The 27,304-nt window shown below is 40.8% G+C and overlaps 1 protein-coding gene across 1 annotated transcript in view; it reads right to left on the reverse strand.

The window, feature by feature from the left end:
• me1 (malic enzyme 1, NADP(+)-dependent, cytosolic) overlaps window positions 1-27,304 on the reverse strand; it is a 112,169-nt gene that overhangs the window by 54,946 nt on the left and 29,919 nt on the right. The window contains exons 2-3 of the mRNA XM_084726109.1: window positions 12,000-12,133; window positions 8,548-8,697 (exon numbers count right to left, since the gene is read on the reverse strand). Coding sequence (XP_084582235.1) covers window positions 8,548-8,697; window positions 12,000-12,133 — 284 coding nt within the window. The remainder of the gene's footprint in view (window positions 1-8,547; window positions 8,698-11,999; window positions 12,134-27,304) is intronic.

Genomic DNA, 27,304 nt, shown 5'->3' on the forward strand with positions numbered 1-27,304 from the left:
TTGACTCTTTGACCGGTGTCTGTTGCCTCAAGATAGCAATGCACTAACATACCCATGGACACTGGGCATGAAAATGGCAACTGCACGAGTAGGAAACTAACAACAATATTTGCACTGTGTGCCCCTTCGGCCGGGTGTATGATACTTCAGTGCGGCTTCACACAGAGTATTACTTGGGGTATGACTTTCCAGGTGTTTGCCTCTGATGAACATATCAAATCCTTCCTGCACCCGACTGCACAAACATGCCAATCACCCAATCTGGGTGGAGTAAGTCAAAGAGCAGCGCTTGCCCCTCCCTCATCATGACCACTGAGGTACACTTAAGCAAGAATTTTCAGAACCGGAGTCAAAATTAGAAATACCTTATTGATTTTAACTCTCAAACTGTGTGTCACTCCTTGGGTATGAGCAAGATGTTCCTGAAAAGGAGTCTGGCTCTCAGAGATACATTACAAGATTAAATAAAAATTCATAAAACTATATTACACTTTTGATCCCAGGTTTCCCAGGTACAGTCAGTCTGATTCTTTAAGTAGCTTACAGCTAAACCACTTTTTATACAGTCAGTAGCCTCTAGACTAATTGTCCAGTGAAAACTGAGCTTGTGAAATTTTGGTTAGCTATGAAAGACCAAGTAAAAATATCAGTTACAACCCCTTTACAACATGAAGTATATATATCAAATTTATTTTATCTTCACTTATACAGGCAGTAAGTTTTTCCTTGCCACGGTTGCCAAGTGCTTGCTCATAGTAGAAATTGGGTATCTGTAAATAATCTTATAAAGAGTATGGTCTAGACCTTCTGCCTTGAGATAACTTCTGTTATGATTTAGTGATATATAAATAAAATTGGCTTGACTTTACTATACAGTAGAAATGGCAGAAGAAAAAGAGACCATCTGGTCTTTACCTTGTCCTATCTCTTGGGACATTAAGACAGCCTACATCTTACTTTCAACTAGTTACAGACAGCTGCAGTAGCAGTGTTATTGACCCTTCACCCTTAACCAGGAATTCACTAATGGGCTACTGATGATCATCTGTCTCCATCAGCAAGATGGATTGGCTCATGTCACTTTACCTCGAGAGCTCCTTGAAGAGTCAGGCTCTTATTTTAAAAGGGTCTATTACAGGTTTATTTAGACACTCCACAGCAGCACACCGCAGAGGGCACGGTGACACAGGCAGTGGTTGAAGTAAACCTAATTACTTGCATGTAATACTTGGGATCATTTTTCTGCTACAAAACATTATCATTTATCGCAACTGAGCACTTTCAGCTGTCAAACAAAGTACACAACCCGCATTTATGGTGAAAACAGAAACAAACTGTGTAATGAAGACAGACTAACTTTCTCTGCTAAAACACTGTGACCGCTCATGAGCTTAAAAACCAATAAAAGTAAGCATGTCCGCTAATCTTCTGATTATATGAATGTGTTCCTTTTTCCAGCTCTCCTTCCCGCCTCGGCCCCATCTAAAGATCAGTGAATCAGCTCTGTTTTGACACTTAATGGTGATTGACCTTTGGCCTCTGGTACAGGACCTGGTGTTGGAGTGTTTAGTCTCCATGCGGCAGATTAGCGGGTAGAGTCATGCAGGACAAGGAGAGGCTGCTGCTTCCACACAGAAAGTCTTTATACCTGAGAGCCAGTGATTAGAGACCTAATCTGCTGCTATGGTGGTCCAACTGGAAGACACGCATGCATGCACACACGCATGCAGCGGCATCCGTAATACATTACAGGCATTTCTGGAGGATGATGGCGAGTAAAATGCCCCGTGCATGAGATTTAGTTAGAAACGGAACAAGACTTTCACTTCAAAGGTTAGACATGAGCTGATCCCTCAAGATCATAGAAAACTAGACAAAGAGTCTACAGCCATACAAGCGTCTCTGTTAGGGTGTAACTGGACACAGGGGTGAGCCAAATATAGAATCTTTACCATGTTAAAGGTAGAGTCGGGCAGATTTTTCCAACCTGTTCATAAACACAGGATCATGATGTCAAATACCAACATGGTGGGTTAGTAAAACATCCCAAGCACAACAAAACAATGACACAAGATATGGAAATACAGAAAGGATCTCTGCAGATACAGCCACCACAACACACTTGTAGGGGATATGAGTCTAATATGAGTCTACACATTGTTGCTTTTTTTAAGCAACTTAGCATGCTAACATTTGATAGTACAGCTGATGCTAATGGAACTGCCATTTGTTTGGTAGGTGTTTGCTCATAAACCAAAGTACTGTATTGAAATTTTGACACTAGGTGAAAAAGTATGGTTCATCCTGTCTATAACAAATTTAATCTAATGCACTAAATATTTGTTGAGATATTTCACTCAAACCCAATAGTGACCTAAAGTCATAGCATCTTCACTTTTCATGAAGTTTGGCAGGCAATGGATCCACTTCACTTTAGTGTGATCAGGCCCCCGCTTCCAGCGGCTATCAAGCCATAATAAATATAAAACAAAAATGTCACCTTCATGGGAGCTCTAGAGGAAATGTTAGGGTGTCACCTGTGTTGCTAAGCTCCATCCTCTGGGGACACTGGGAATATGTAAATTTTCTTTCCAGTAGTTGTTGAGATATTTAAGAGGTGGACCAACTGACTGACATTGTAATTCATAAAGCCATGCCACTAGCATTGCTTAGAACACAGAGACACTAGACGCTATCTTGTGATGGGATCACACCATTCACATTGCCCATCAACATGTTGGCATCCCAACCCATGAGTACTCAGTAGTCCTTAGTATATATTATTACACGAGTACTCAGTCCTCATGGGTCAGACTACACTTCTTCAGACTTGGCCTTCATTTCGTTCTCACCTACACACTGTGAAGTTTTTAAAAAAAACACTTAAAACTATTTCAGTGATAATTCCCACCACAGTAGGAGCTTCCAGGACCACAATTTTCCTCACACACAGAAACTCACAAAGTGAAGTTTTACCTAATGTCTAAAGACTGGATGGTAATGAATAAAACTGGGATACAGTGATCAGCGACTTCAAACAAATGTGGGTCGAGTGGGGGAAACAATGACCACTTCCCAACATCCTACCCCCCTGCTTCCTGTGGCTGTATTTGGACCACACCCCTCTTTGAACTTGGCCTTCATTTTGTTCTCACCTACACACCTGTGAAGTTGACTGTGTCATGCCTGGTTGTGATGCTATTGTGTTGACAGACATATAAAGTCCTCAAAATCGCTTCTGTAGTAGTTCCTGCTACAGTAGGTGTCTTCAGGACCACATTTTGCCGTGATGACACACACAGGTGATGAGAAACAAAACAGGTTTTCACAAGGTGAAAACAACATCACATGGCTGGTACATATACATAATCAATGACTATAGATTCATATGCATCATGATCTCAGCCCACTCCTGTTTCTCAGGCATAGTTAGATGGGAGAAAGAGCCTGGCTGCAAAATCTAAATCTGTCAGAGACAGTGGGCTTTGTCCCTGGTGAATTCTGCAAACTGATCCCCCTGATGCACATTTCCTAGAGGCCCACCTCCCAGCCCAGAGGCCTCTGGCAGCAGGTCCGGTCCCACTGCGCTGTGAGACTGAGGGAGTGTATAAAATGACTCCTCCAGCCAGCTCAGTGTGAGAGGAAGGGAAGCATGCTAGGAATATTTTCCACATAGTTGTGCAGGGATGGGGAAACAGCGTGCAGTTGGGTAACAAAGTTATGTGCATGGGAGAACTTGGGTTTCCAACTATTTTAAATATACCCAAGGTAAGCATTTATAATAAAACTGCTTGGACAAAATTAGGAAAACTGGGGTTTCACAGCTAATCAAAAACATTTGTGGTGGTTAATGAAGCCATCATTGAATAAAGTGTTGGGAAAATTTTGGCTTTGCTGAAGAGTCGATGCACGATAGGGGAAAGTACTGAGACTGACATCTTTTTGATATTAAGTAGTTACCAGTTTTTTTTCAGTCATCTTAACATGTTCACGTTTCAGCTAACAGTCATGACTTTTAGTGAAATGCATACTGGCTGTCAACAACAGCTAACCACTGCAAGTTGCCATGTGGTTTAGATGTATTCTTTTATATCCATCAGTGATTATAGACACCTTTTCTGATGATAAAAATTATGATGTTTATTTTGGTGGTGGGGCTTAGATGTCACTCAGCATGTTAGCTAACACTAGCTAGCAAGTTTTTTGGATTTATTTCATAATGACTGAAGAAAATATGAGTTCTTCTGAATACGTGCAGTCAAGCACTCTCCTGGACCGCGAGTGTTACTTGAAAAAGTTAACATTAACTAATGGGATCAGACTTGCAAGCTTTCTACCACTGCGACAGGGTTGGGCAATTGGAAGACTATATCGGCTATTGGTGATTGGCTGAGTCCAATGCTGGTTGTTTTTTTGGGTCAACTGTAGTCATTTTATTTTGCTATTTTAATGGTCTGCACAAGACAGGCGCTGTTCTGACACGCTCAGTGGCACAGTTCACACCCACCGAGCCGGAGTACAAATGAAAAACAGTAACAGGAAAACAGTCTGTAGAGCCAGATGATCTACTGTGGTGAATTCATTTAAAATTTTTTTCCACCACTTTTTTCCACCAAATCAGTTGGATGTTGTTGTAGTTTTCTGTTTAATGAGTGAGAATATATCCTCTCTTGACATTTTCTGAGTTCATTTTAATTATTTTTACTGGCAATGGCAGCTGATATGAAATACAACTTCAATTTAAGCCATTACTAAGATGACAATTTTGGATTTTCCTTTGTTTTGCCTCTATCTAATGCTGTGACATAATCACAATGTTGGCACTAAAAGGGCCTAAAGCAGGGGTGTCAAATATAGGGCCTTGGGGCCACTGGATGACTTTGCAGAGAGTGAAATTTGCAGAAAAGTCATTAATTACAATTTTCTGATTAAAATGTACAGCTCAAAAATGTTTTAGTAGACATGCATCCTGGACACAAATTGTGTTTGTTTGAGATGCTCTTGGGCAGGGACACGTGTACTCAAAAATCACAAACACTCTGCAATTAAATGGTCACGTTAGAGTAGAGAGTCAAAGCTCAGTTTGACTCCCTCTCGAAAGACCGAAGTTTAAGGTCTAACATGACCATGCTGTGACAATAAAGGCGTTTTAATTGTTTTAATATGAGTGCCTTGGAGTTTTTTTTGTGATTTTTGAGTTAAAAAGCACAGCTATTTTTGTTTTATATAGTTTAAATTGCACTTGTTTTTCTTAAAACATCTCAGGCTTTCATCAGTCTTACAAACCCTAACCCTGTGAATGTTTTCAGATTGTTTTACTTATTTTTATTAAAAAAGTGGGGAAATGTATTATTTATAGCCTATTATGCAATGATTTTACTGGTGCAGGCCACTTGAGATCAAAGTGGGCTGTATGTGGCCCATAAACTAAAATGACTCTAACATCCCTGGTCTCTAGCTAAAAGCAGTAAGTGAACTTAAGAGTCAGTGAAGGACAGTTGACTAGGGTGGTCCATCTCCTATCAGTCTTATTAGAGCAAAAACAAACCCAACACTTGTAGCCACCCGAGTGAGGTTAAATACAGGGACTGAGGGCCAAGTAAAACATAGCACAGCCCTGAATGCAGCACTGAGACTGGAGCACTATCACCTCAGTATATATATATTATCTAACTGCTTAGGGAGTGTTGCTGTCAGATAGTGAGAGACTTGGACCTAATGAACATATCTGAGAGAAAACAGATACCAGCAGAAAGGTGTGTGCATGTGTGGGCAGAGAGTGAAAGTGTGTTTATAGAAGACGAAGAGGGGAAACCAGTGAACGTCTGTCTGCTCGGAGCAGAGCCAGATCCACTCAAGGTGAACCCTGAACTGATTTCAACAGCTTACAGCGGTTCACCTCGAGCGGAGTGGTCTGACCAAAATCCAGCTGAAAAAGCTTCCACAATTTGGGTCAGACTTCATAACATCAAAGAGCAGTTCACAAATACACATATACATGCATTACAAGTCCTTGAGCTTTTGGTTTCATTGTAATACATCAAATCATTTGACAATATGCTGCAGCTTTAGCAGATATGCTTGAAGACCTGCAGGCTTTTAAGGTTTATAAGCCAATTTCATGGATCATCAAGCAGAATGATGTAAAAAAAAAAAAAAAAATCAATAAATTATTGATCTCATAGCCAAATCTGCTGCCTGATTTATGTGCTGTGCTGTCAGCAGGATCAGCAGTACAGCAGTTTTTAGTCTGAAACACAGCTTTCGGTTTTTGACAGCTCTGGAGAAAACATTAAAGTAATAGGTTGGATTATGTGTAGTGGGGTTGTATCAGGTGCGTGTAGGTGGTCAGTGTATTACCTGCAAAAATCTGTATCAGTTGAATTCTAACCAATATTTGGAATGTTTTCACAGCTTTATCTTGCCATCAGACAGACATTTCAATGGGAAACCACCAATATAAAAGCTAAATATCGCTTTGTCCAAACCAACCAAACTCCATAGCTGGAATCAGTAATTTTACCTCACAGAACATGGAAGTTGCTTGTCGACTACTGCCTCAAAATGTTAGTTTGTTTGAGTTTTTGAGTGACTTTGCTGTTATAGAAGAATTCTAAATTCACACAATAACATAAAGTAACAGATTAAGGCAGCAGAAGACCAGCAACTCCTGTGCTCTGCAAGGAAAAACAACTTATTTTACCAATGGAGAGAGCGATATTTGGCCTATGTAACAGCAGTTTCCCATCAGAAAAGGCTATCTGCTGCCAAAGTAAAGTGGTCAAAATATTCTAAATATACTGTAAAGTTCAACAGACACTTCTTTTTGTTTTTATTTGGACCTTTTTATGTTGCTAAAATACTTTTTAGTAGTAGTACATTACTTAGATTTCATGCTGGTGCTCTTCTCTGCTGCTCCTTACTGGAGGTGTGCCAACAAGCATCTACTGTAGGTAGTACTGACTATTGAAGTACACCATACAATCCCACATCAAATGATCCAAACTATCCTTTTAAATTTTTGTCTGACCCCACAGTCTGGATGTAAGAGTTCTATGTAGTAATTTAAACCAACCAAGAACATTACTTTCTAATCAAGAAACCAACAATCCATGATTTCTTGCACTGTAATTACATTAAGACGATATTTAAATACAAATCTGAAAAACATTAAATTGGGAGAATGGAATTTCATCCAGCAAACATATGCAGAGTGTATCCAGCCCAGCTTGCAGGAAATCGGCAGCTTGCCACAAGCAGACATTGGTTCCTTTTCAGTGTATTGTGAGCATGCCAATCAGAATGCAAACATGAGAATGTAATGGAGTAATATTAAAAACAGCCAAGAAAACGTGCTTCTGGTGATTTTCAGATTTAGCAGTCTATTAAAATTGGATTAAGTTTTGCTGGAGACCAAGTGTTTTAGATTATAACTTTTATTTCAATGACATTTTGATTACTATGACTAACATCACTGAAGATGTGTCCAGAAGAATCAGCAGATATACTTTGAACAGTAACATTTTACAGGTTCTACGAGATCTCATGGTCACATTTTCTGGCAAAAGTGCTTAAAAAACCCTCTCATACCGTGCATCACAGTAGTCAGGTTTCCAAGCAAATTTTAACTTTATTTCCAGAAAACTGGCTACAGAAAATGCAAATAAATGTGTTTCCATCAACTACAGTTAAACAAAGTCTGTTTATGTCGCACTTTGTCAAATTTAGTCTCTATTGATGCATCAGCTTTTCCATCCCAGCCAAGCATAAAACCTTTGTGTTCTATTTTAATTCTTTTTGCATTTTCACACTTTTGAAAACACTCCTAGTGTTATTGTGTGGTGTTGAAAGTGATGCCACTACAGTAATGATGGCTTTTTTAAGGTCTGCCCTCAACTTAGGGCCGAGTGCTAATTAAAGCAGGGATAAATTCAAATTTCACAATTTTCTTATGAAATACCTCAAGAGCAACATTTCTGATAAATAGTGATCAGTAATGCAGATATAATGACTAAGTGGGTAAAGAGATATAATAGAACAACTAGGACAGTCTAGTGAGTGTAATGCGGCCTTTAAAACCAGGAAAAGACAACACTTATCACAATATATCAATATCCAAAATCTAAGACAATATTCATCTGATATCAATACAACATCAATATCTTGCTCAGCTGTACCTCATCTCACATTTGTCTATTTCTCCAGCTAACAAATATGTATATATGTGCCAGTGGGCTGTGATTGGTGTGAACCTGTGACCAGACATTTTTTTCCACTGCACACTATGCAGCCTAAAGCGATGGAATATTGGTACCCCAGCACCAGCATTAGAAGAAGAATGCTGGCAACACCAAGTGCCACAGCAAAAAACAATAAAACTGCCAATACAATAAAACACTTAATAACTGAGCAGTGAAAGATTGACTATGTGGGAACAGTGAGAGAAAACAGAATCACCTCCGGCCTGTTCACAGCAAATCATCTTCAACCAATCTTCATGCAAACAGGGTTTTTTTAAAAAAAATGCAACGTGTGAGTGTGCCTCACCTCGGTCTTGTAAATATCAGGCCGTACTGCTGGCAGGCCAGGCCCACAGTGGGGGTGTAGATGATGGGCATAAACCTCTCGATGTCTGACGTTAGCACTCGGTAGAAGAGCTTCTCGTTGCGGTCCTGGAGCCCCATCAGAAACACATATCTGGGAGTGACAGGGAGGAGCAGGGAGGAAAACACAGCATGTTAATCTTTAACATCTTGAGGACCCATACCTGCTGAACTGAGGGGGGTTTATTAAAGTCAGATGTTAAATGTGTTTGTGAGTGAGATGCACCGGGCAGCATTGGGGGAAGTGAAAGGAAAAATTTGACGGAGAAAAAGAGAGGCAAAGGTTAAGATCGTAAATATGAGAGTATGTCCATATGAATGCTATATTACAGCGTGATTATATAAAGAGAGGAAAGAGATGAAAAGAACTCTGCTCACATGTACAATAATTACTTGTAAAAATTTGTTTGTGTTCCAAATGATTGGAAAAACACACAGAATAAAAATCAGCCCCTCAGATAGCCGACACAAGCTCTTTGTTCTGATTGTAGATTGAGCGGGAGCTGAGGGTTTGCATATGACCCAAATTAAGCCGAGCACAGCAGAGAGGGCTCTATTCCTAATCAGAGAAGTTTCCATAAAGCCAAGAGCACAAGGTGCCTCTTGTTGAGGGGATAAAAAGCATGCACGCCCCCTCTGCTATAGGTTAGGACACAGCAGCTGCACAATGCACGGTGGTGACAGTTGCTCTTGAGGAGGACTGTTATTATATTGGTGAACCAAATTAGCTTCTGCCACATGCAATTTATCACATGAAGGGTCTGTTTGCCTCGCAGTTTGGAGTTGAATCAGTTTGGCCATAGATTGATAATTAGACTCAAGTATGTTTCTGTGCCTGACTGTTAACACATAAACAATATTACACTTCTTTTATTGTTGCATTTTATAATTAATTATTATCATCATCATCATCATTATTATGCAGCTCTTCTGTCCTGCTATGAAACAATCGGAAGGAATTTTTGAAATTTGAAGTGTGCAAAATTACATACAGATATATCCAGCCAGCTCTGACAGAAGCACACATATATGTTTCTGTCTGGGTCAATATAGTGTCTTGTACATTTTGTATGCTGATCATAATTATTTAATCCTTGTTTTTCTGGATCACAATAAACACGCAGACACAAACACTAACATGGTGGACAAGCGGACAGATGGCGAGTTGAATAGTGGAAGAGGATCTGAGAGTACGGGAAGGAGTGTGAAGGAGTTCAGAGAGGTAAATGGGGCGAGGTTATGGAGGGCCGTAAAGGTGAGAAACAGAATCTTGAAGTCGATGTGGTGCTTGATAGGGAGCCAGTGAAGCTGCTGAAGGACAGGAGTGATGTGCTGTATGGAAGAAGTTTGGATAATAATTATAACAGCTGAATGACCAACTGAAGTTTATGGAGGCATTTGTGTGGGAGACCAGAGAGGATAGAATTGCAACGGGATGCGACGGGATGTAATCAGGGAGTGAAGGAGAACAGCAGTGCTATGAGGTGAGAGTGATGGACGATGATGGTTGATATAGCGTAGATGAAAGTATGCAGAGTGAGTAATGTGATTAATGTGTGCTTTGAAGGAGAGTGTGCCGTCGAGGACCAGATGATAAATCAATTATTTGTGAAATTGATCATCAGATTAGCTGATGATAAAAATGTTAGTTGCAGCCCTCTGTGAGAGATCATCAATTTTACTTCCTCATATACATCAGCATAACTGATTGAGTGAAAGCATGTTGTGATGAGTAAATTGATCTTTTAAAATATGTGAAGTGCCCATTTAAGAGTTGAAAATAAAAACAACACAAAGAGGGAAATTTTAATTGTGTTCACAGCTAACTTTAAATGCAACATTTTGATGACGTCACTCCTCCCTGCTGCTCTGACTCATCAAACTAAACTATGATTACAGTAAATCCTGCCATCAAAGCCTGACATATTACTGCAGCATGCTATTGTTTGATTTCATGCTGGCAAACATTAAGGAAGGTTTCTTTCTCCATTCTTAACCTTAAAAGGCATGTGCACTACCCACACCCAGGAAACAGGAATATTTACAGTACACACTGCTTTATAAAGCTGGATCCACGCTGACTTACTGAGAGCAATGTTTCCTTTAAAGTCAACCTGTTGCGGCAGCCAGGACATAATCTATCTCTATTTTAATCTGTCCCAGCATGAGTGATCAAGTAGCTCATTTTAAGCTTGTTACTGCTTTTCGAACAACCCCACTGGGTACACGGTTTCCCCTCAGCTGTACTATTTTATATACTGCTGTATTTCAGTTGGAAAGGCCTTTGAACATCCTTTTCCTCTGTCGACGACACAGTCACGGTGGGTATTTGAGTCACTCCATCATCTCAGATCATAAATGCATCTGCTCACTGCGCTGGTGCCAAAATTTGTCACAATAATTTGAAAACAAGACAAATTCCACTGACTGAAAAAAAATAGAGTCTAGATCTCTGATTAAAATAGAACAGGACGGAACAAAAGTTTGGAGTTATGGTCGTAAAAAATACATGACAGCGTCCAGCAGTAAATACCAAAGAAGGATTCAGAGTTGGGGAACAGACGGTAAGTAAACACATCAGGCTTGAGTAATGGCAGGCAAATAGCAGCTCTTAATCCACAGGACTGAAGCCCAAAGTTGGAGCGTCCAGAGACAGATTGTCAGTGACATTGACGGGGCATGGGAATGGCAATGACAAGCTCATAATGACTGTTTTTAGATGTTGACACTGTCATGTTGCTATGGGGGAAAATGAGGCCTCTTTATGAAGCCGTCTAGTTCCTGTTGACCTGAAATCCTGTCTCACAAGCAGCTCACTCATCCCTGACATTGGGAGTGACAGCTGATGGAGCAGTTGAATGTAAAATGGTGAGTGGAGTAAGAGGTAATTTCACAGATAGATAAAACTCAGCGCTCGGCGTATAATTCAAAACAGTAAAACAGGCTATGACTTAAGTCTGAGCCCTGATCCCGTTGATCAAAGAGCCCAGACTCAAATGTCAGCATGAGGCAGATTCATTACATAATGCCAACAGCTACGACTCCTGAGCGTCTAATGAAGCATGCAAAACTGAGCTGAAGTTTTCATTTGGTCGCTGCGGAGGTTGTAAAAACACCCGTGAAGGAGAACAGGGAGGCGAGGGAAAAAGCGGAGGAAAAGAGGACCGTGGAGATTTTTTCAGTGAAATATGCAGTGTCGGGAGATGGATGTAGACCTCCGAGGGCTGATCGCTAATCTGGTTCTTGTGTTTTGAAGGCTTCCAGATGTAGGAGCTCTCAGTGTGCACAGAGGCAGGGAAATCCTCTGGGGAATCAGGCGAAATTTCACCAATTTGAAGCTGAGAGAAGATAAAAAGATGCTATGTCATGGTAGTCAATGTTTCTCTCTGTGCTCACCTGTCCAGATCGTCTTTCTTCATATCGTAGTTCTTGAGCACTCGAAAGAGCTGGACGTCCTGGCTGATGAAGCAGGGAGGCAGCAGGCCGTGGGTCCCCAGCTGGAGACGCTCCTCCAGAGAGAAAGCCATGCCCTGTGGACACACACAAACCAAACAATATAGAAGGACATCTGGCAAGGACCTCCAGGCTCAACCATAGTTTAGGATGCAAAAGTCTTGAGTGCCCACTGTGTTTGACCTTCCACAGTCATGAGCCTGATTCACAAACCTTTAGGTATCTGACTCATGACTGACAGGTTGAAATACAACAATGGACTACTTAATAAGGTCCTGGTGACTTGGGATCATTGTAACTGTTGAAAAAGAAATTGAGATTCTAAGCATGAGCAATGACATACATTTTGGTATCTACTAGAAGTGCTGTTATCTAGTGTTATCTTATCTATCTTTCAAGTTTTTATGCTAAGCTAAGCTAAACTAGCAATATTCTATGTAGCAGACAAACATCAGAGTCATATCAATCTTGTCATCTAACTCTCAGCAAGAATTCCCCAAAATGTTGAACTAGTCCAGATGCCCACAAGTCCAGAAGTCTAAAATGCTAACCAAGAAATGGATTGTTTTAGCTCTGATAAATTAAAATGAAAAAAAACATAAAATCCTTATGGTTAGAGGATATTTAATTTCCTGTTAGTAAAACAACCCTAACCATGGTCGATCTTGTTGCTCTCTTGGTATGTGCGCCCCCCCGCCCTCAATGCTCAGCTACGCTCTGAAAACTCTGTTTGAACTTTGAACAATTGGATATTTAGGAAAATATTCACCAATCTTCTGTGTTCAAACATTCCTGAGTGATGAGAGAAGTGCGTGTCAAACGTGTCCTCTGTTCGGCCGGGGTGTTTGCTCACAGAGGGGCTCCCTTTCAGCCTGTCTGTCCTCAGAGAGGCCGCTAGCTCACACTCTGATGTGATGTCCGCTTTGCACATCCTCAACACACACACAACAAGGTCCAGACCAATAACCTGCTTCACTGACGTTTGCTTTGGCTTTCATCTTACTCACCTCTGACTTCTGGAGGGGAATACTGAAAAACATGCACACGTTTAGTGTCAAGGCGGTAACCTCGAAGGGTCTGATCTCTGACCTGTGAGGTTATTCCGCTGAGGAGACTGTGTATTGATGTGACTACAGGAAGTTGAGACTTGACTTAACATGTGTCCTGGGTGACCTGATCACAAATGGACAGCTATTAGTATGTGACTTCACACCTGGCATGACAATGCGCCTCCAGATGCATCGGATGTCACTTCAACACTCTATATGGACATAAAAATAGAGCTCATCAGTTGAAAGTTCATTACTGTCCATTTATCCATTCAGTCCAAAGATCTGACTTTTCATTCCTTTTTTTCCTGTTCAGTCCAACGCTTCACTCTGCTATCAACCCACAACTAGCCACATGTTTTACCATCGCCGTCAGCAGCCCAGCGGGGGAAATGCTCTGTGGTGTATGAGCATGACACACACTTTTACTTCCTCTAACTGTGTGGAAATCTGATGTTTTCACATCTGAAATGCCATAGTCAGAGTAAAAGACAGACAGTAAAAGGATGCATCCCAGCACACCACAGAGCATCTGACTCGCCCGCTCTTATTTACAAGAACAGAAACACTTTAAAGCTACTACAAGGAGTATCTAACTGGTTATGAAACAGTCTAAGTTTTATACTGATACCTCTAAATGACCTACATAAGCAAACAAGAGAATCCACAAGATGACTGGCTATTTCTACAGTTATTCTTGATCTCTGCCACCAGGTCAAATTCTCTGAAATCTGTACTTACATTTTATGTTAGTCATTTCAAAAGAAGCAGGAGGAGAGTTTTATTCAGATAAATTTATTTTTGATGTTACATTCCGCAGTTATGGTGGTTGAAACATGAGCACATTTGTCCCCAGGGATCTCCAAAATCAAAAAAGAAAATTAGAAAAGCTCCCTGAATAGTATTAGTTTGATGCATTGCATTTTATGCTGAATTTACAAGAACGCATGAATGATTAAGAAGTAGCTGTCACCATTTCACTTCCCTATTTATGCTAATGAATATGGTTTAAAATTTGTTTGTAAACTTGCAGCCTGCTGGGACAAAGAGCCACAAAGAACACAAAGGAAGAAATAACTTGATGTATAACATTTGCCAAATTAAAAAAAAAGGCCCAAATAATTAAGCATCTGTTGTAGAAAGAGTTTCACAAAGTAAAATAAAGTTTCTCCTAACTCAACAACTCTCAAAATAGCTGGATTTTTTTAAGGGAGTCTGGGATTACTAGATTCAAGATTAACTTTATTGTCCCACAGGCAAATTCTTCTTGGGCTATTACAGTCAGCCGAGTAGGCGGTCCTTGAATGTGATGCAGGACACATTGCGCACACACTGCTAAAAGACAGGGGTCACATGCCGCCCAGACCACCTCCAGTGTGAGCGATCAGATCTCTAATGCATCCTGATTGCTTTCACATCTGCATTTAGAGCTGTCCACTTGAGATTGAATAACCCGAGCCACATGTAGAATGAGTGGTGATTTGCTGATCACAAATCTACCAAAAAATAGTTTATCGTTGTTTTAAGGAAATGTTGTACATCATGCCTTTAATTCCAGGTCTGAACAGGGTAAGGGTGAGTGACAGAGAGATTAGGGTACTTTGGCCACAGCTCCTCTGATAGAAAAGAGGGAGATTTGTCCCAGAACTGCCCAGAACAGGCACTGAGTCCATATTTATAACGGGAACAGCATTCTCTACTATTCTCTGCAAGTGATGCATGATACAGTATGGTGGGTATTTTCATTTTGTCTCCATCCATTAAAGACCAGCGACCCGGCGAAGCCTCAGCTTCAACATGCCAGCTACTGTTGCTGACTGGTGAGACAGAAGCAAGGCTACGCTGTAAATGTCTCTGATTTGGATCACATCCACAGACACTTGGCCCGGCCGCCACAATTTAAATCCTCTCCAAGCCACCAGGCACTTTCTGTGTATCTGGTTGTGTTAAAACAGTTCTGAGGTTGTAAAAAATGCGCCTGATCACACGAGACGCGCTGTTAGAGGGAAGTAGAAAAGCATACGACACAGAATAAGGCATTTGGAATAAATTTTGGCGGCCTTGACGTCAGACTGCTGACCACAGACACGCTTCCAAATGTTATTAGTCTTACATTTTGTTAAATAAAAAAGCAGGCTACTTTTAAACTGTTGGTTTTAGATTGTATCTCAGCGATTCTTGAGGGTAATGATGCTACAAAGGAGGGAGTGGGGTAAAGGAAACAAGAAGAAACAAGCCATTTCCTTTTGGGCAGAACATCTAAAGAAACTAGTTTTGAGTTTGCTTCTCCAAGCTATCAGGAACTACCGCATGTCATTACATAAGTTAACACAGAGGTGCATGTAAACATTCACACAAGTGATGTTAGTTATTTAGTTGGCACCACTAAATCATGACTGAAAAAGGGCATCGGTTATTTCAGACACGAAAGTACGAGTCCCGAGCCATCCATCTTTCTCCGAGGCTCGATGCAGTCTGTACTTAACGGACCTCAAATAGACAGAAGCAGCTCTGAATTACAACCTTCCCCAATTATCAAAAAAGATTTTCTATTTTTCAGAGTGCCAGCTGTTCACTTCAGACTCTGAGTGTGTGTTTGGAGCAGCAGCTGGCCCACGATGCACTGCTGCTCTGCCGTCTGCCACAGCTGACCATGAGGGAAATATGGCAGAAAAGATTCTTAAAATACACAAGGCAAACTAGGCTGTAAAACGAGATTCATCCCTCACACAAACTCCCGCTGCTCTTTCATTAGCTGAGACACAATTACTGGATTCTTATTCTACTTTTTGTAGTCTTCCTGTGAGGGTTGGCTGTTCCTGACACAACTCACACTTGGACACTTAAATGCTAAAAAAAGAGACACACACACATACACACACACACACACACACACACACACACACACACACACACACACACACACACACACAAAAACCCTGAAACTAGAAGAGTGTGCTCCAGTGGAATGCAGATCTCTGCCAGGCAACAGATGGTGAAGCACCTACTGCAATGCCACCACAACTGTCAGATGCAACCAGTGGAGATTTGTATATTTCTGAATAAAGTGTTATTGTATAGTATGGTCTTAGTTTTCTTCAAGTTGCATGGATAGTGTAACGGTATTATAACCAAGTGTTCTTGACTCACCTAACAATAAGGAAACAATAAAGCAGGTCGATGAGTCCAAACTTCTTAATTTAAACAATGTTTGCCAGCTGTGCAGACACATAGCAGAGATGGCAGCAAGGCTAACAAAACAGGGATTTCTTCATCTTGTATCGTGCCAAACTTGGATCATAACATATCAGGTATGTAATTATTTTGCAAATGCTCCTGTGTAAGATGAAACAAAACTTTTAAATGGATGTTGGTTTTTTAACCACGACAAAGGCCAAAATGTTGCCTGCAACAGACTAGGTAAGCCTTGTTTTTAGCCTAACAGTTGTTGATGACTTGGGTCTAGGAGTATGCAACATAAGCTGTGGACAGTAGGCCCAGTCCTGTTGGTCACACATACAATACACACAACCTGCATACATGCTTACATCATGTACCCTGGGTTTCTGCAAAAAGCACACACATACACCCACACAAACTGGCATGCACTAGAATGTCATTAATAGACATAGACAGTATTCTCAGAAAAATATATTTACATTATAAAAAGTAAAATTAAAGGAAGCATTCCATGTGAACCCCTGTGAGTGTACAATAGTTTACAGCACTTAAGTATATCTACTTTGTTTCTTTACACCCTCATACGCCACTATCACAAACTACTTAACAGATTTACACTCACAGGCACACATGGAGCTGTATAATTAGCAGACATGCTACTCTACCACTCTCAGACTATTAAAAACTCATTTTCACTCTTTCTTCAAGGGAAATTGCCTCATTGACAACATTTCCATAGCTTGTAATGACAAGAAATCTACTGTTTGTCTTTTTGTCTGCCTTTTTTTTATTTGTCTTACATGCAACTTTAAGAAACAGCTGTCCTCTCCCAAGTCTGCAGCTTCTCTGCGCTTTTCATGTTAAGTTAATAGAGTCTTACCTCATATGGAGGGAGGTAAGAGGATATTCTTGAGGGCCTCTGTTTTATTTGTATCCAACTTGTGTTTTCTATTGTGTGTGTGTGTGTGTGTTTTGCATTCTGCTACAGAAATCAGCAGACTGACATGTGGTTGCTTCAAAATAACAACACTTGAAGCCAATATAGTCATACCTCACATCAAAAACCTAACAAGAGCTCCATCAGACACTTGTTTTTTTGTTGTTGCTGCGTCAAAATGGTCGTATCAATTGACCAAACAACCAATCAATCAATTAACTTTATGTCAGGTGGTGTAAAGACGAAAAAACAAGAAAAAAACAAATCAGGTAAAAATCTAAAATAGATTATACACTGTAAATCACAGCCAGTTGATGTGAATGAAAAGACCCATGAAAGGGTTCTATGCCTCATTAAGAATAATTATCCACGCAGCTCTGTGGGCTCAAAGGCTGCCAGTGTCACATGTGAAACAGATACCATCCGTGGAGCTGGGCCCAAACTGACCAATTAACATCCCCCACAAAGGGGGAGGCAGCTCGGCCGTCCAGAGGGGGAAACCGTGGCCTGTAGAGTGACTTTATGATTGAAGATACGGTTGGTTGGATCAAGGCTGGGCACCGGTGACGGAGGCAGAAAATAACAGGGGTGGGGGTTTCATGGCGAGAAAGATTAGCGGTGCATGGTTCATAGACTTTGGCTGTGAAAGCGTGGGAATTGTTGACGCCAGTTTTGACATCCCTTTGACTTTTGACTTGAATGTTGGCTCCGCTACGCCCTTGTCCTCAGTATGTAAATAAAGCTGCCAATCTCTTCAATCCCAAGGTCCCATCTGGTGGACTCTTTCAGTCAACGTGTCTGTCAGTCAACCTCCTTTAGGCATCCAGGGAGGACACTGTCTCAACATAGATCAGAGAAAATACTCTACAAGAATGGATAAGTTTCATTTATTGAAAAGTTAAGACTGACAACATTTGAAGTATTAAATTTTGTCAGAACATGACCCTAAAATTTAATCCAGCTGTTGTGCTCCCCCAGAAGCAAAATCTCTAACCTGCCTCTCATATACAAACTCCTGACTGCTTGTTAAAGTAAAGCTGAAATGAAAAATGCCTTTTAGTTCTTTTCAATCTCATCTCCAGTCACACTGTACACCCATTTAACAACATGTGCCAAAATACAAATAATCAATTTCTTTGTATATTAATATAAAAATCATGGAAAATATGTTTATTTTTTCTGTCTGCAAAACAAAATATGACAAGTGCTTATATATGCTAGAGCCAGCCAATTTCGACCAATGATATCATAACATCCCCCTGTCAATCAACCTTCAACTTTCACCTGTGCATAGCTAAGGCTAAGATTCATTAGTGAGCTTGCTAGCAACCAGTCTTTAACTTTCAAACCTTGATCCTGCTCCAACAAAATAGTTATTATGTTTACGGACGTGCTGGCTAGAATTTATTCACGTTGGGGAAAGTGACAGCAGATCATGTGCAATGCATTTTACAGTGGACTGCTTTAGTCACATGCTAATGATAACTACATGGCGCATATGATGGGCTTGGGGCCAGGACTCTCTGATTAATGTACAGTACAAAAATACAACTTGACTGTTCACTGATTTTAATGAAACTGGATCATATTTTCTGGACAAAATGCTTTCTTGGTTTCCCTCTGATGTCTGGCTGATCAGATTCAACTCTGGCTCATAGTTTCTGCTAACTTAGCTGCCATTACATGGCAACAAAACCTGGCTCAGCAGCCACCCAGTCAACACAGCCAGACTGGGACTGAACCCATACGCTACCCATACTGCCATTAGCTTGATTAGCTGTGCAGCTAAGTCAGCTGGTTCAGCCCAGGGGTGCCACAAGCAAAGTCGGCAAACAAGCCACCTTTGTAATGTATTCTCTGTTGGGTAACAAATTCTGCACTTAGCTGTATGGCCGGTAGAGCGTTGCTTTAACACTTAACACTGTTGGCCACTGCGACAAGTCCCTCCCTTGCTGTCTCTTTTTGGATGAAATACATCAACATGCAGAAGCAAAGATCACTGTGATTTCCATTTCATGCATAATTTCGTTAACGTTCCATGGCTGGCTTCTGTTGCTAAGTGTGAACCTAACCAAGCCAAACATACAGACGAGGTTTATCAATCAGAAACGGAACACGATTCAACATTTTTCTTGACTGTAGTTTTTGGTTTATATCCTTCAAAACCAAAGTATAGTGACAAACATACACACCCACACATCCAAACCTGAAAGCTAACAAAAATGCACACACAGAGAGGCCATGTATACACACAAAGCATCCCTATGTTTGTTTGTCTGAGTACAGGTTTGACGCTGTAATGCCAGCTCTCTCTCCCCTCAGCGGCACTAAACTGGGCTGGGCAGGATAAACCCTAGAAAGCTTCCACATGTCCCGGACCACATCTGAAGTGCCCGCACCCTGTGCCAACACATGTGATGCCCGCAGCTCCATGTTCCAGAAGCCGTGGTAACAACCCAAACCTGTAATCTACCCACTGGCCAGTGCCACCCCTTAACCTCGGACTGCTGCCATGCCCGGCCCAAAACGCTCAGCGGAGAGGAAACAGCTAATTAGTCCACCAGCAGGCCAAACAAGAAAGATGAAAGAAGGAGTTCTTTGAAACTGATAAAATGCCTTCTCTGCCTCTCTTCCTCCACGCTGCCCAGGGAGTTCAAAGGGTGGGTCTGTCGCCACATTTTCAGCAGAAAGATGTTGAAATTCAAACATTCTGCTACCTCAACCTTTTAATTTCCATCCGCCACAACCACACAGAGCTCAGTCTAACAGCCGAAGGCTCAAAGCAGCAGAGCCACTCCCTTCATTACAGTTAGACTCTTAGACTCGCCTTAAATTTCCTAATGCAACTGTTTGGTTTAGTTTACCCACAGGAGTAGACTCCTTATCACAATATTAACACAGTTCTGGAACATTTCTCAGACATGTCTCTCCTTTTCATTGTTTTCACTTCCTGTGTGAAAAGCCGTAAGAGAATCTGATGCAATTCCCTACAAAGTGCATCAAGTGTCGGATCTGACAAAATTATTATTGACAGGACATTCAGTCTAAAGGAAACAGACAGCAGACAGACACGTGGTTCTGTTTATACTTCAATGGGTAATGCAAAGGCTGCCTTGTTCTTGTGTAGTCAGCATGTACAGTACTTAAATAATCACATTTACATCACACAGAACCTTGGGGAGACATAAAGTATAAATCTGACCTTGAATTAAGTCACATTTTTTGTCAATAATAAAATTGCTAATATCTGCAACACAGTGAGTGACACGTTCCCCATGAAGTTTCTGGCAATATGGTGAGTGTACACATTAATATTAACAACTTACTGAAAAAGTACTAGCATTACTTTTCTTTTTTCTCAGCAGATAAAGTAATTTACTGCTGTCACGTGTCATGATTCTCCAAATTCATTATTCAATTGAACTTTAGATTTTAAAGTCATGATTTGATTTCTCCATTTAAACTGTTCTTTTTTTTACACTGATGCCTTAAACCTTAAAGTTAAAAGAAAAAGTCTGTATGCTGTGACAAATATTCTTTACATTTTCATTTTTTTCTTTAAAAAGATCATATGAAATTTAATGACCAGTAAGCTATGATTTTCCATCTTTGAAATATTTTTTTTACCATTTCAATCAATTTTTGATTTAATACTGAAATTGTGGTACGTGATAACTCAGTCCAGCTGTAACACCTGCAGAGTGAAAAAATGAGAAATTGTACTTTAACCAGCAGCCATCCTACATTTTGGGAATATTTGCTGAACATGAACTGCTAGCTTAATGTTAGCCCCGCTGACTGCACACAGCAGCTCTCCAGTAGTCCTGCCATTACAGTAAAGCCACAGATTCATACACACTAAAAAAAAAACAACAAAAAAACAGCTGACTCCTGAATGTAGGCAAATCAGTAACTATCATTAGCGAGCCAGCTAAAATGACACAACTTGTGAATTGTCTGCAACTTCCGACATTTTTTCATTAGCAAGAGTCACATTTTCCCTCTTTTGGTAGCAATTCACTGAAGTTACTTTAAAATATTATACTACTTGTGTATATACTGCATGTATGTTTGATTGTTTGGTTGTTTTTCTATTTGTCAGAAGGAATATAGAAAAATTACTGTCCCAAATTTCATTAAATTTGCATGAAATCAGTCATTATGAAGCCTTCAAGAACAGTGGTTTCAAACCAAGGTATGGCTATTGAAAAGTAAATACACACATTTCATACAACTAATTATATTCCTCCTCATATCAAAATGTAAATCGTCTGAAATAAACTCCACTAGAGATATTAAGGAAAAATGCTCACACACACTTTTATATCGTTTAACCCTCTTAAATACAAGAAGGAAATGTACCTTTTGAGTCATCTAGTTAAATAAGTTACTTCATTACACTAGGGCTGGGCTTTACGGTATCGACCAAAATAACCCAGTAATGTGTAAAACTTATATAACTATGCTACACGCCTGTGGGGTCTGATAAAAAATAAATGCATAAAATAGGAATGGATTATTTCAGGAAAAACTAGGAATATGAGAAACACGATAAAGCACCTCATCAAGCATGGAGAAAACTTCAGGGTGGACAGCTGTACCATGTAAAATATATCAAATAAACTAAATAAACTACTCTGTTGGTATTGGTAAGTCTTTAAGGGCATTGGTATTGGTATTGGTATCATATTTTTTTAAATGACACCCAGCCCTACATTTCATGGATGCAAAAATCCTATAAATCCAATCCCATTTTCAAGTGGCAGCTGCTTTCGTTTTTTTCACATTGTCCCTTCCCTACCCTATTTCCGATGCAATTTTATCACACCACACATAGTGGTAAAGCACAGAACATTCCTAAAAATATGTTTTTATGCAGTGGAGGAAAATAAAATCATTTTCTTTAGCTGCTTTTCCTCCTTTTATAAGAAAAATATGGGCTTGTGACTCACTATGAATTTAAATAACCAGTTTCGATGGACACTTTTGACAATATGCTGACAAAGAAAAACTTGAACCAAAAACATAAAGCCTCAAAAGCCTTTCCCCTTTCTTGGAAAACTCAAAAATGATGTAATACCACATAAAGTCATGACTGATTCGGTTTGTGAGATTCCAAGATAAGACACAAGGTCACAGTCCTCTACCCTCCAACACTCTTATCCCACCTCCAAACAAAAATCTGTTGGGTGTCTCCTTGCTCCCCTCCTTTTCTTTCCCTGTGTGCTCTCTGAGCTGCGGCCTCAACGGAGATGCCCTCTGCTCCGGGAGAAACAACCCCTATTGAGAGAGACCTGAGCCTAACACGACAGGGAGGCCTTCCCCTATTGAGCCCCTCTCAACCACAGTCGCAGATCAGACATAGAGACAAAAGCCCACAGGCCTTCAACAGGGAGAGGGCTCAAATGTTTGGCACTGAGATACGGCCTGGCAGAGATGTGTGTGGCCACAGAGCACTTCTCTATTCAGCACTGTGTGGGAGAGGGAGTGCTCTCTTTTCATAGGAGGCACTACAAGAGGTGGCCTTCTTGTGTGACTTGTTTATCAGTAAAACCACTTGCTGAAAGCGATGTATAGTGATAGCCATCTTTACTCTGCTTCCCCTCATTTATCTGCCCTGCTTTCATGTTGCATTAGTGCCACAACAGCTTTTTTTTCATGTTTTCTGAATGTTGAACTTAATGACTCAGGTCAAGTCAACAATGTTTATGAAGCATCAAAATACAAAGTGTCCCAGAGAGTTTTTCATGAGTTTACTACAGAACAAAGAGAGAGTACAGTACAGTAAAAGCAGGTAAAACCACATCAGTCACACTGAAAAGCAATAAAAAGTTTTAAAAGGTGTTAACGGAGGACTTTAATCTACATTTTTAATATGGGCAATTTATTCTGCCAAGCTGACGCTTTTCCATCCAGAGTCAAGTCCAAGTCTTAAAGCTCATGTAAAGCAACAATAAATGTGTGTTCTGAGTTTATCATGCCACAGAAATATGTTTTATTAACCACAAAGCCAAATGAGAATGATTGAAATTTTGGGGGTTATGTCCACACCACTACAACCTGAAAGCAGCCTGACACATGGACGCTCCATCCAGCGGCTTTATTGGATGTGTCCAGACAAGTCTGTTCCACCAGAGCCAGAGGACTGTGACAGGATGGTATTTTTTTCTTCTGTGTCGGGTTGTTGGAACTGAAGTGAGCTGAAGTGAACTGCTGGGCTGATTTGGACTGAAAGAGTCACTGAAGGTTCGTTTGTATCTGACCTTTAGGGAAGGTGGGGAGGAAGCGGAGGTGGTGTTGTTTGTGTGTCAGTTCGTGGGAGTTATGTAGTGTTCGGAGGACCATGGCTCCGGCATGTCACCGAGCTATGTTTCATGCTATGTCCACCCAAAAAATCCTGAACATGGAAATCATGAACAACAGCTTAAAAGCCTAACTCCACAATTCAGTACTACACAGGTCTCAGGGTTTTCACGTTTTCAGCAAACATTTCTAACATGTATAATGTGTTTAAAAGAAAAAGAGACTTTGAATTTTCAGGGCTTACACAAAGTATAGTTTAAGTGCAGTAAAAGTACAGAAATAATGAATGCTTTTGACTAATTGTATTTACCACTTTTAAATAAACCTCATTGTTGAAAAGCACACTGATTGAGTGTGAATTGGTGTGTTGTTCCTGTGATACAATTAGAAATGATTTATGAATTCTGATCTGTTGTATTTCTGCTGTTTTGTATGTTGCCATCTAATTTTTGTTGACCACAGCACAGTCAGGGTTTCCCCCATGGAATTGGTTAGCAGATGTGGTAAGCTCACCACAGCCCCCCACACTGTATTACTAAGTAGAAAACTGAGGGAAAAACAACAACAACAGTCTTTCAAGATTTTTGGCCATGAAGGAAATGACTTTTGGGTGCATGATTAGGCTGTTTGTCTCTATTTTCCACAGTCTGTAAAATTTCAGAAGTTTCTTCTTTTCCCAAAACTATGATATGCTGCTCTGAATGTAGTTAAATGTTCAAACGGTCATTAAATATGAGGCTGTGTGAGTGCCACTGCTAGTTTTCCATGAAGTTTTGAAAAACTTTCTAACTTTTTATTTCATAAAACTTTATAATTATCTCTGCCAGACATAAGCCTGGAAGAGATCATGCATTAGAACATGTGTGCATTTGTGAAAGTGTGTGAGGGACCAAAAGACCTGAAGCTGCTGTCTGTGTCCACAGTTAGTCTCACCTACTACTGGACCCATCAGACTAATGTTTTTTGTAGACATTTATGACTGTTTGCTCAAGGATCTCTCACTGTTGTGGTGATACACGTTTTTTGAAAAACCTATTTTATTGGCTGCCCTGTTTTATACCGACTGCTGACTCTTCGCTCCTCTTAACTGGCCGGTGGGGACTGCAAGTCATCAACAACTGCTAGGCTAAACACAAAGCTTACTTAGTAGTCCGTTGCAGGCCACATTTCAGCCTTTGTCGTGGCTTAAAAACTGACATCCATAGAGAAGTTTTGTTTTATCTTAAGTTGAAACATCTGCATCACACCTTTCCCATTTAGAATTGATTCTCTACTTTTAAACCATTGGTTTTTGGGAGGATTCCAAGTAATAGTAGTTCAATAGTAGTCACAAGTTGATGGTAATAAGATCAATGTTGATCAAAGTCTTTTTTGGTTTGTGAAGTCATCAAATTCATGACTCAGATCTGCTGGGAGCACAAGTCATGGGACTCATGTCCACACCTCTGCTAGAGATTCATATTTACTTTTAAGGCAAGATCATCAAAAGATCAAAATTGTGGTGTGGGTGTTTTGAGGACTCAAATGTTTGGGAGGCATCTTAAAGCCGAAATTATTCTTTCTACGTCTGTGATTACGCAAGGGTCTTCTGGGGTCCATGTGAAGTAACTTTTATCATCAGAGTGTATGCATTGGTTCTGTGTGTACATCTGTGTACCTCCAATTAGTTGTGACTGCACTGACATGTCCGCCACTACTGTACAACAAGCTACAGAATACCATCCGTGCATGTGTGTGCATGTGAATGCATCTTTCATGCGGACTCCAGACAGTAGTTTAAACAAAACTACTACACATCAGTAGTGTCTGCAGCTGTCCTGGTGTGTGTCTGTTTAGGGGTTTATTCAGACCTTAAGATTCAAGCCCACAGAAAGCTTCATAAACAGAAACATATATATTTTTAAACATAAATCTAATGGTTGATTTACCCCATGTAAGTTGGATTCCCTGCTACAAGCCTGCTTGTACTTTCTAGTGAGTCAAAAGCAAGTGTTATGGTACTATGTTTTGGAGAGCAGACAGTGGAAAACCTTTGTACTGGCAGTAAAATGTAGAGCTTTTCCAGCAGTTGCCAGGATAATAGTTGATTTTGAATAAACCTGAAATGAGTCTGTGGGGGGCTGACATTTGCATAACATTCAACAGGACCGTGAGAAAGTCATCTGCAGCGGTTGAGTTCGCCCACACTGCTGTTTTACCATCAGGGCAGTGGATCTGGATTCACTTCTGCTGGTGATGTCAGAGCTCCTCAGACCAGCAGAAACCTCTCTGCAGCTGACCAAACAGGGAACAGAGGACTGCTGAGGTTGTTCCCATAAACACCGCCATCAGCACCGCCATCTACTCTACCCTATTATTACCGCCACGTGTTCTCTCCACAGTGAACCAAGACTCCAAGCATATGATTGTTTGTTAGAGTTAGATATGTAGCATACAGTACAGCGGCATCTCAGCAGAAAAGTATGGCATATATGCAAGATAAGGAAACAAACAGACAGATCGGGATTTTGGGTTTGGCCTGAAAATAAAGAAACTTCTTGCCTTGAGGGTTCAGACATGCCCACGTAATCATCTTTATTCTTAACCCTGAATGCATTATGTGCCCCAGACATGCAAAGTAAGCCCACATGGAAACCAAAGCTCATGCGGGAGACCGGTAAATGCTGCAAGTCAGCTGAAACTGAATTAGAATCTCACTATCACAGGAAGCCTCCTGATGAGTTCACTGGTTTGGCCAACGGTGACCCGCACTGGGGTAGACACTGGCCAACAGCTGGAGGAAAGACTGAGTCATATGTCTTCATCTCTGCTGCAGTGTTTGTAAACACACACACACACATATTGTGCATGCACACATATACACAATGCAAATGTAATGTTGTTAATGCAGATTTAAGTCAAGCCTTCATAAACATACACCGCCTTATGCTTATGCATGCAGACATACAGTGTACGAACACTCTCTGATGCTTCATAAACACACGCACACACACGTAAAGCCTCCCTAAATCCTGATTCACAACAAAAGATGAGTCTATTTAATCCTGCCGCAGGAGAAGACCCACACTCCACGACGTCCGCATTGTCCAGCAGCACACCGTGGCGTCCTCTTGTTTTATCAACAGCGGCATGTGTGTCTAGACGCTGTGAAAACAGCTGGTGGGGGTAAGAGAGTGGATACCCCAGTGGAATGACAGATTTATCCTGTAGTTATCACAGTTGGGATTAGAGGATAGAGTCCAAAGATGAGAAAAACGGCTGGCTGAAGAGTGACAAAAACAAAGAAAAGTGCGGGAAAGAAAGTAAAAGGCGGGGACGCTCTTTTATGAAGGTCAAAGACAAACTGATCAGGGTGCCAGCCGGCTGGTGGGGAGATTGGATGTAACGGACCACTCAAACCCGGGCCAGCATTCACAGCTCTTTTAGGCTGTGATCAGCCAGCCGACCAGGCACGTTATATAACAGCAAAACCACCAGACCACTCACCACCACCACCAGCACGCTCAGCTCAGCCTCTCTCTGATGTTGCCACGTAGAGACAGAGAAAAAGATGAAAAACTGGAGAGTCTATCAGAGGCTGTTTCCTTCTCAGACGTGGTTTGAGTTGTAAACTGAGGAATCATTTAAAGCTGCACTCGGCAAGATTTTTTGGTAGGGTCACACATATTTTAGCTGTCAAAGTCTAAAACCGTGACTTTTCAGAAATGGAATACATCTGCCACAGAGTGAAATCACTAGCTGGGAATCTTCCAAGAACACAGGAAGTGATGAACAAACAA

This window comes from Lutjanus erythropterus, chromosome 9, assembly GCF_056507025.1.
Source record: "Lutjanus erythropterus isolate fLutEry1 chromosome 9, fLutEry1.hap2, whole genome shotgun sequence".
Classification (NCBI taxonomy): Eukaryota; Metazoa; Chordata; class Actinopteri; order Lutjaniformes; family Lutjanidae; genus Lutjanus; species Lutjanus erythropterus.